The 10,550-nt window shown below is 29.4% G+C and overlaps 1 protein-coding gene across 1 annotated transcript; it reads right to left on the bottom strand.

Moving 5' to 3' along the window:
* Window positions 1-399: 399 nt before the first annotated feature.
* Window positions 400-4,327, bottom strand: Phum_PHUM253920 (synapse-associated protein, putative; the record flags this gene model as incomplete). The annotated part of the gene is made up of 4 exons (XM_002426404.1): window positions 400-559; window positions 2,288-2,427; window positions 4,038-4,178; window positions 4,325-4,327. 4 exons carry the CDS (start codon window positions 4,325-4,327, stop codon window positions 400-402), a joined length of 444 nt encoding a protein of 147 aa, XP_002426449.1.
* Between the last annotated feature and the right edge of the window lie 6,223 nt (window positions 4,328-10,550).

A 10,550-nucleotide genomic window follows, 5' to 3' on the forward strand; every position in this document is an offset into this window, starting at 1 on the left:
AAATGAAAAATTAGCCAAAAAAAAAAAAAAAAAAATTAAATAAATCCGTTTGTGTTAATCCGAAAATTAATTACAAATTATATTCAAACGGAATAAATTTTTTTTTTTGACGGTTTTTCCCCCCCCCTTTTTCCGCCACTCCGAGTTTTGGGAATTTCGGTTATTTTTTAAAAATGGATAAAGTGACACGTAAAGCTCGCGCTCCTCCCCTCCCCACCCAGTTTCCGTAGCCGCTTTCCGACATTTTTTTTTTTTTTTTTTGTGTTGGAAAAAATTTATGTTACGTTTTCCGGTCGCGGTCATTTTTATAATTATCATTATTATTATTATTATTATTTTTTTAATCATCATTAACGGACCCCCAAAGTAGGACAAACAAAGATGAAAGCGAATAATTAATTAATCGTGTGAATTTTCAGTTTCCGTACCTGCGGTCTCGGCTTCGACGCTTGAAGTGCGTGACGGGTCACCGCCTGGTTGCATTGCATCCAATTCCGCTTGCTGACGAAGGAGGCTCACCCGGTAAAAATAATTGCGCCAAAAATTTTCTTCGCTTACGCTGAAATAATAAAAAAAAAATTCCCATTAGATAAATCATCATCATTATCGTCATTATTATTATTATTATTATTATTATTTTATAAAGTAAATTTTTTTTTTTTTTTTTTTTGAAAATCCGATAAACGTCTCGCTTTTCACTTTATTATTATTATTATTTTTTTTTTTTTTACAGTTATTTACTCGACGGTTAATTTAATTTTTTATTATTATTATCATCATCATCATCATCATTACCTTTATTATTATCATTATTATTATTATTATTACTATTATTGAACGTCACTTACAATATCGATAATAATATAAATCACCGTAAATTTTTTTATTCGAAGCGGGGAAGGGGGAAAAAAAAAAAAATTAAAAAAAATGATAAAACCCCCCTCCCCGACACGGACTTTTCCTCCTTCCCCCTCCTTCCCGTATTTCCATCAATTTTCTCGATCGATTTTCTCGTTCGAGATCGATTTCGGATCGAAAACCAATCAAATTAACGTATGAAATTTTTCTCTCCCGAATGTGTTCCCGATAATAAAAAGTTTCTTTCTTCTTGTACTTCCCGCTCCTCTTTTCGGTTCCCTCCCATCCTCCCTCCTTCCTTCTCTTTCCTCCCCACCCCTCCCCTTTTTGCAAATTCTTACTCCCGCCTTCTTCCATCAAATAAAACTTTTCTCACTTCACTAAAATTTCAACTTTTAAGAATAAATTACTAACTACGCTGTCGTCGTTTTTTTTAACTTTCGACAGCCTTAATAATAATAAATCAATGATGAATATCAATTTTCTGTGCGTTGCAAAGAACATGGGAAAACACGCTTGATATCTGTGTCAACAAACAAACAAACAAAACAAACGAACAAACAAAAAATTTTTTTCGATATCCGCTAATATTCCATTTTCCATTTCCACGATGACGACAACGACGACGACGACTAAAACCGTCTCGCATTTTTCTTTTTTTTTTTTTTGTCATTCAAATTTTAAAAGCCGCCAAAAGAGGACATAAAAAAAAAATAATGATGATGATGATGATAATAATAATAATAATAAAACGACATAAAATAACCCTGGCAAGTGAAATGGCAATCGATTAAGACCGTATTTTATTTTTTATTTTAAATGGAGGAGAGTCACATCGCACAATTTTTTTCTTTTTACCCCTCCCCTCCTCAGTTTTATTTCCTTTTCCTCTCCTCTTTCCCGCCAAAAAAAATCGATATAAATATTTATATATATATATATATATATATATATATATATATATATATATATATATATATATATATATATATATATATGTATGTGAAGAAATAATAAAATCGTGATGTGCATTAAAGTTTAAAGCAATAAAAATATTAATCAATAATATCTTTTTTATCAAAAAAAAAATATTAATAATAATAATAATAATAATAATAATAATAATAATAATTTCATCGTATTACACGTTCGAAATCGGGATCGGGAAAGTGTACAAAAAAAATTAAAACCTCAAAAAAAAAAAAAGGCACGAATATTGTGGGAGGTCACGTAATAAATTTAAATGTAATTTTACCGACAGGTGAATTAATCGAGTGTTTAAACGTGATTTTATTTTATTCGCGAAAAAAATAAAATAATAATAATAAAAGAATATCGATTCGAAAATATAATTCCCCCACCTCTCTCTTCCCCCCTCCCTGTTTTTCTACCCTTTTCCGAATGTAAATAAAAATTAAAAAGAACTTACACTTTGGGTACCAATTCGAATCTCATTTTCTGTAGATTTGGATCTTCGGCTAAAGTCGCGAGAGCTACCTTGTAAGACGCTTCGTAGTCGAATGGAAAATCAACGCCCGGAGGTGGAGCTCGAACAAAATGTCTCGTGTCCTGTCGAAAAAAAAAAATTAATAAATAAGAGTATGACCACCATTTTGGGATCACAAAATAAAACAAACGATTCGGATTTTGCACAAGAAGAAAGGAAATCCCGATAATAAAAAAAAGGATTTCGAATTCGCGCACCATCCATTATCAAATCTCATAATGAGATTTTATTAATTTGAATGAACGATAACGTCGTCGACGACAACAACAGCAACAACGACAACAACAACAGTTAAAAAAAAAAAAAAGGAAAATAATTTTTGTTTTGGCACGTACCCAAATCGAGGAGGCAAATAATCGGAAATAAAAGGAAAAATCCCTTCGAATAATGATAAAAATCTGGAATTTTTTTATTCCAGAAAAAATTATCCCGTTCGATAAGCATAACCGATTTTTCACTTTTACTTACTCATTTCCTTCCTTCCTTTCTTCCTTCCTTTTCCGGAAATATTTTAATCGATTACGAAATAAATACAAAAAAAAAAAAAACAAAACTTAACTTTCTTTATAATTACTTTTTCCATTTTTCTTTCTTCCCGCCCCCCACCACCTCCTCCGCCTCCTTCCCTCTTCCCACCGTATGCAGTTCATTGACTTCACGATTAACGAATAAGATTTTCCTTTTATTCTTTTCCTCTTTGTTTTTTTAAATTATGACGTCACCAACGCCCGAAAGGGTAAAAAAAAAATTTATTTTTTTTTTAAATTTCCATTTAAAGTATGCATGTGCGCAACACATTTTCTAAAGACTTTAATGAAAATTTAATTTAAAAAAACAAAAAAAAAAAAAAAAAAGAAAAGTCTTCAAACGTACCTAACTACTGCACGTTACTCAGTAAATCTCCTCCGCATTACATTTTTAAATCCGCCATTTTTTTTTTCCCTCGCGTCCTTCGTTAATAATAATAATAATATACCTACATAGATTTAATTTTCTTTTCTTTTATTATTATTATTATTTTTTTTTTTTTTAATTAAAAAATTTTTTTTTTTTTTTTTTTTTAATGAATCTGTTCATGAGTCTCTTTGTACGTATCGATTTAATAAAATTCGCATTTATTTTAACTCGGTCGAAAAAAAGTCGAAAATAAAAAAAAGGTTAGTTAAACCTTTCTTTTTCCCCCCGCCTCCCCGCCGCCATTTAAAAATCTTACATAATTTTTAAAGCCTTTTTGTTGAAAAAAAACATATATATTAATGTTTTTTTTTGATTTATTTTTAAATTTTCACGCAGGATGGCGTGCTTTCATCATTTCCAGTTTTTCAGTAGGGGAAAAAAAAAAATAAAAATTAAAAAAAAAAAAAGTACCAATGGTGGTGGTGGTGGTGGTTTCCGAGAAAAAAAAACAAAGAGGAAAAATGTATTGCAAAAGAAAATATTTTTCGCTTTTCCGACGGATTTCGCTTTTTCGTATTTGGACGACAAAAAAAACCCCCCACGTGCAAAATTTTAAAATTTTTAAGGCAAACATAAAAAATTATCATTATTATTATATACATTTTTTTTCCTAATGGAGTCACTGGGTCAAAAAGTTTTTCTCTCCATCTACATTTACGTCGCGACCGCCATAGCGAAAAAAGACTCGGAAAATTTTTTTTTTTTTGTTACTCACGGTCGAAAGTGATAAGCATTCTTGTTTTAATGATTCTTCGTTGGGTACGCCCACCCATGGAGGAACCGCAGCATCTGTAACTTTACTCTGTTGTTCTTTTATGAAAGCTTCTTGCTCTTTGTTAAAATCACCCAGAATGCTCTGAAATAAATTTTAAAAAAATAATAATAATAATAATAATAAAAATATACAAATAATATCAAAAATAAACGGGGGTGCGGGGGGAAAAAAACAAAGGCCGATTTTTTTTTCTTCGGCTCCAGTTAAACTCATTTATATTTTTCCACCATAAAAAAATACTGATGTCGTTTTCTTCGAAAAGGGAACAAAATGACGCAAAAACAAACAAAAACAAAAAAAATTTTAAATTTTTTAATTAATTAATTAAATTAAAAATGAAAATGAAAATCGTTCGATTCGTTTTATTTTCCTATTTATTATCGAACGAATGCAAATGTTAGAAAAAAAAAAAAAAAAAAAAAACGAAAATGAATGCGGAGAGTGAATAAGTGGAAAACGTTTCCAGGAAAATCTTTTCCAAACAGGTATTCCTTATGAATTTTAATAAATATCGCTTTGGGAAGGGAAAACGGGGAGGGAGAGAGGTAGGAAGGTAGAAGGTAGTACATATGCATATATACATTTATATTTTGATTCCCTTATTGCAAAAAAAAAAATAAAAAAATAAAAATGAAAAAATTTCATAGACGTATAAATTTTTCCAAAATTAAAATTTTTTATCATGCATTTTTTTATTATTTAAAATTTTACAAAAAAAAAAAAAAAAGATCCACGTGATTGATTGATTGATTATCTATATTCGATCGTTGAATTTTTTTTTTTTTTTTTTATTAAATAAACTGAATATTTTTCCGTCGTCAAAATTCATCGAATTTCAACGGGGTAGGTTAGCGTTTCCCTAAATTAAAAAAAAAAAAAAATTAAAACTCGATTTACCCCCCTTCCCTCCCTCCTAATAATACCTCAATTTGGTTTTCACCCGGAAAAATACAAATAAAAAAAAATAATAATAATAATAATAAAATCGCTCTCTTGACTTTACTCGAGTGTGGAGTAAAAAAAAAAAAAAAACTTTTCCTTTTTTTTTTTTTTTTTTTTTTTTTTTAAATTTCAATTAAAAACTTTTTTTATCCTTTTTTCCTTTTTTTCTTTTCCTTCTTTTGTTCCTTTTCACTTAAAACCATTAAGGAAACTTAAAATAAGTAATTTTTCATAATTGGAAAAGTTGTTGTTAGTTTACCTTTACTTGTGTTTTTCAAGCAATAAAAATAATAATAATAGTAATAATAATAATGATAATATACATGTGTATATTTACATATTTGTAAAGTGCTTTCGATTTACCGACAACGTTTTTCTTTTCCTACGCAAAAAAATAAAATAAAATAATAATAATAATTATTATTTTTTAACAAAAAACCGAATTTTTTTTTATATTCGCCCACGACCACGTAATTTCTCAATCGTTCGATTTTCCATAAAGACAGGGAGGAGGAAGGGGGTGGATGGGGAAACAAAAATGGTCAAATCAAAGTTCGATTTACGCCATTTTTTTAAATTACCTCATAATCTTTTTCTTCTCTTCTTTCCTCACCACCTCCCGCTTCAAAAATCCCTACCGACAATTTTTTTATCCCAGAATAAACATTTTCAAAAAAAAAAAAAAGGAAAATTTTCTACGTTTTCAAATTTCCCTTTTGTCTTTTATTATTATTATTATTATTAACATCACATTGATAAGGGTGGTACGTGACGTGTCAGCAACGACGACGCCATATGCTGACCACTTAATTAATCGGTTAAACACGACAACATATCTCAAATACAATATAATCGTTTCGATTCGTTTCTCAATAATACTAATAATAATAATAATAATCGTTCCCTGGGAAAATTTTAAAAAGAAAACCGAGCACGGAGCGGTGTAAAAAAAAAAAATACATTCAGAAAAATTTTCTTCTCACCGCAATGGGGGTTTCATTTTTTTCGTTTTTACCCCCAAAATAAAATTAAAAATAAATAAAAGGAAAAAATTGAGTTTTAAGGTAAAAACCGTTTTTTTTAAAAAAAAAAAATGGCCGGATTTCTCAGTCTGGTTAGACTTTTCTTTTCGTCAGTCGGTTGAAAACCAAAGTGAAAAAAAAAACAAAATGGGGGGAAGTTTTATCGATCTACATGATATTACCCTCGGTAAGAGAGCGTTTGCGCGATTCAAAATCCAAATGGATGTAACTTGAAATAATAATATCACGAACGTATTTACCTAAAAATCTATCTCAGTGTTTCAACCTCCTCCGGAGCCATTTTTTCCAGACCTAAATTCAATTAGTATGACTTTTTTCCTTTTTTTTCCATACTCGATTTAAACATTTTCCAAAAATTTATTTATTTATTTATCGTTCGCCATCATTATTTTCCACATCCCCTCTCTTTTTTTTTTTTTTTTTGATTTTTCTTACTATAATTATTATTATTATTACTATTTCAGAGACGGAAAATTAGGAAAATTAGAAACTTTTTCACATTCAGTTTTAAATTTCTATTTAACTTTTCGAAAAAAAAACAAAAAACTTTTAAATCCTTCGTATATAAAAGAAGGATTTTATAAAAAAATTTTTTTTTGCGAATGTAGGTCGTTTCGGGAGACGCGTTCCCCCCCCCATCCGTCTAATTTTTTCTTTTTTGTTTTATTTGCAATTTCTTTCGGCTTAGCGAAAAAAATCAAACATTTATTTTAGAAATTTTTTTTCAACCCCTAAAAAAAACCCCTTCTACCCCCTCAAAAAAAAAAAAAAATTAAACGTAAAGCCGAAACGTGAAGAAAAGAAAAAAAAAATCATTCGATCAATAAAAAATAAATAATTTTTTTCCCACCGTTTTTTTTTGTTTTTAAAAATTATATAACAAAAAAAAACGAGAAACGAGAGCAAAAAAAAATAAAAATAAAATTCAGGATTACGATTAATCAGAACGGATTAAAAGCAAAAAATCCTCGAAATAAATTTTTTCTAGCAAAAAAAAAAAAAAAAAATTAAAAAAAAAAAAACCATACGCGCACAAACACCGTGAAAATCTTACCTTCGTAAAAAAACAAAACCTGACCCTCAAAAAAAACGTAAGAAATGTCCACATTAATAAATGAGAGAAAGAGAGAGAGAGAGGCAAAAAAAAATTTTTCAAAATTTATATTTGAATAAATAAAAATAGACAAGAGGAAAAAAAAAAGGAGGAAAAAAAGGAGGCGCAAACTCCACAGACATAAAGTAAAAAAAAATTTTTTTTTTATAAACGTCACAACAGAATCCCTAAATCTTTTTTTCCACACACACACATTCACAAACGTACCTTAACCTTAAAAAAAAAAAATAATAATAATAAAAAAAGAGAAAACGAAGAAGGAAGATAAAATAATAATAGAAACCCTCATCCTCATGGAACTTTGTCCGAGGTGTCCTTTTCCACTTTTGAAAAAAGCGTAAAATAAAAAAGGTTATAAAAAAAAAAAAACAGTTAAACCCAAAACATTTTTTTGCGATAAAATTTCAAAGTGAAAAAAAAAATTTTTTAATGAATTCGCAATAATAAGAATAATAATAATAATCATCGTTACGATGAAAAAATCAATAAGGAAAAAAAACAGAATTTGACAAAAAAAAAAAAAAAAAAACTTTCTCTAATTTCCTCCATCTTTTTTTTTGTTTGTTCCTCCTTCTATTCTTTCGAAAAAAAGTAAAAAAAATTATGGGGAGGGGTGAGGAGGGGCTGCTAAGAACTGAAACGTCTTTTTCATTCACTCATTCATTACACCACTCATTATTTGAATATTGAACCAAAAAAATATTTTTTAAAAAAACAAAACAAATAAAATAAAAAAAAAAACATGTCGGGTTTCAAATCCAGATATCGCAAAAGATGATGCAACGAATGAAACGAACAAGAAGAAAAAAAAAAAACAAATTCAATTTTTTCTTCTTTCCGACCCCCTTCCCGTGCGGCCCCCCCACCTCCACATTTCATTTGAAGGAGTTATTTAAATAATTTTAAACGTGTCGCAAATAATAAAAAAAAAAAAAAAAAAAAAAAAAAAAACTTTTTCCGTCCGTGCCAGGTTGAGAATCTCCCAAAACAAACAAAACGAAAAAAAAAAGAAAAATGGAAAACGGAAAATCGATTGAACCTTACACGTTTCGTCATCCGAAAGATGGCAGGCACCACGAACAAAACCTTAAAAATCTCACATTTCGAATAATAATAATAATAATAATAATAAAATTCTTATTTTAATCAATTATTCACCGAGTTACTACCATCCGTGGGAATTGGTAAGATAATTAATTTTAAAAAATCGATGCGAAGAAAAAAACAAGGGAGGAAGAGAGGGAGGGAGATGGAGTGGGAGAGGGGAGGGGAAAGGGTGGAAAAAACTTTTCCGAGGAGTGCATTCTTCTTACTCTTTAAAAAGAAAAAAAAAAAAATGTAATTAATTAATTAATCGTTTTCGCAGAATTGTTGTTGTTATTTAAAATGCCATTCACTTTTCCTTTTTTTTCCTTTTTTTCCTTTTCTTTTACAACCTTTCTCGCACACTAGTTTTATTTCCACACGTATACTCGACAAAGGAAAAAATAAAAATAAATAAATAAAAGTGATCTCATAAATCATAGAATGGGAAAAACGTCGTCGTCGTCGTTTTTTTCGTTTTTGTTAAAAATCGTCTTTCACTTTTCTCGTAGAAAATAAAATAAATAAAAAAACCTTAAAAGGTTTCTTCTTAACTCAACCGTTACGCAAAATTTAATATACATAAATATATAACTTAATTCTTTGGCGTCTTTTGCGATTTTCTTTGAAAAAAAAAAAAAAAAAAAAAAATTTATAAGGAAATTACGAAAACGTTTAAATTTTATTTATTTTATTATACGTGTATCGTCTAAAACCCGAAAAAGAGAGAGAGAGAGATAGTGAGAGAGTACGCGGATGGAAGGAAGGATTTATCGTTTTCACAACTTTCCCACCATATGTATGCACGCATCTAATAGAAATTTAGCCGAATCGAGGAAGAAAAAAAACGTTAGTTTAACAACAACAACAACAACAACAAACTTTAATCCCTTTTCTGATTTACAAAAATAATAATAATAATACTCAATCGTTAATTAACTAAATAAATTTGTTTAAGTTTATGATAAGTCTTACGTTTAAACGTTTTGACGATATTGAAAAATACTCGGTTTTGCGATTGACGTGGAAGGAGAAATGACGTGGATTTAGCATCACGTGAATTCATTTATACTCTTTTTCTTTTTTGGTGCATTCCGGGATTAATTTAAAAATTTCGTCACGAAAATCTTATTTGCAACATTCGCGGGACGCGCGGAGTAGAGAAAACGTTAAATTAAAAAAAAATTTTGGGAATCCCAGGGATACGTCTGTTTAAATTTCCCAATCGAAACGTATTTTTTTTAAACAAAAATCCCCACTATCCCCCCCTCCCCCCAAAAAAAATCATGACGTAATAAAATAAATAAAAAAACGAAAACACGACGACAAATTTAGATAAATTAAATGTCCGCATGATGGCAGACTTTACAAAAAGAAAAAAAAAAAAAAAAAAAATTTCCCCCCCATTTTCCATACATTTTAGTAGTAAAGGAATGAATTTCATTAAAGCAGACGACGACAAAAAGGAATCAACTAACGGGGAGAGGGGAGAAGGGGGGGAGGGAAAACAACAATTTTACGATCGCATTCGCGTGATGATTAATTAATTATTATCACCTTAATGACTCTGACAATTTTTTTTTTCTAAAAGGGAGTCAAATCCGCGGTGACCAATTTATCGACCGTGTAATTTTAAAAATGAATTACGGTTTAAAGCTTTAAATCTTCTCCCTTCCACCCTCCTCCCTTCCGTTATCATCGCATCTTATCAGGTAATTAACGACAACAACACCGAGAGTGACAACGACAACAACGACGCCATGACGAAACCTCGAAAAAGGAAAAACCGTTCGTTCGCTTTTACGTTCGTACAATTAGAAAAAAGAATGGCATCGTAATTATTACATGTTTTTCCGAAAATTTAATTCGAAATTGTGAATGTTTTCAATTTTCGATTACGAAACAAGAACAAAAATAAGAAGAAAAAAAATATCTAAAATAAAATAAAAGGAAGGGAAGGGAAAAGGGGAGGAAAAAGAAAAATTTTCAAACTACTCCAAAAAAAAAAAAAAGAAAATTCGAAATTACCGAGAAAATCTTGTTAAGAAAAAAATTTTTTCTTTTTTTTCAACTTTTTTCTTTTTTTTTGTTTTTAACTCCTCTTTAAAAAAAAAATACTTTTCAAAAAAACCAAATCTTTTTTTCGCTTTCAAAATAAAAATAAAAAAAAAAAAGAAAAACTTCAATACATCATTTTCCGCATGATCCAATCTTTCCACTTCCAATAATGATTGTGTGTGTGAGTGTGCGGGGGGGTGGAGGGAGGGGGGG

This window comes from Pediculus humanus, genomic scaffold (assembly GCF_000006295.1).
Source record: "Pediculus humanus corporis 1103172107627 genomic scaffold, whole genome shotgun sequence".
NCBI lineage: Eukaryota > Metazoa > Arthropoda > Insecta > Psocodea > Pediculidae > Pediculus > Pediculus humanus.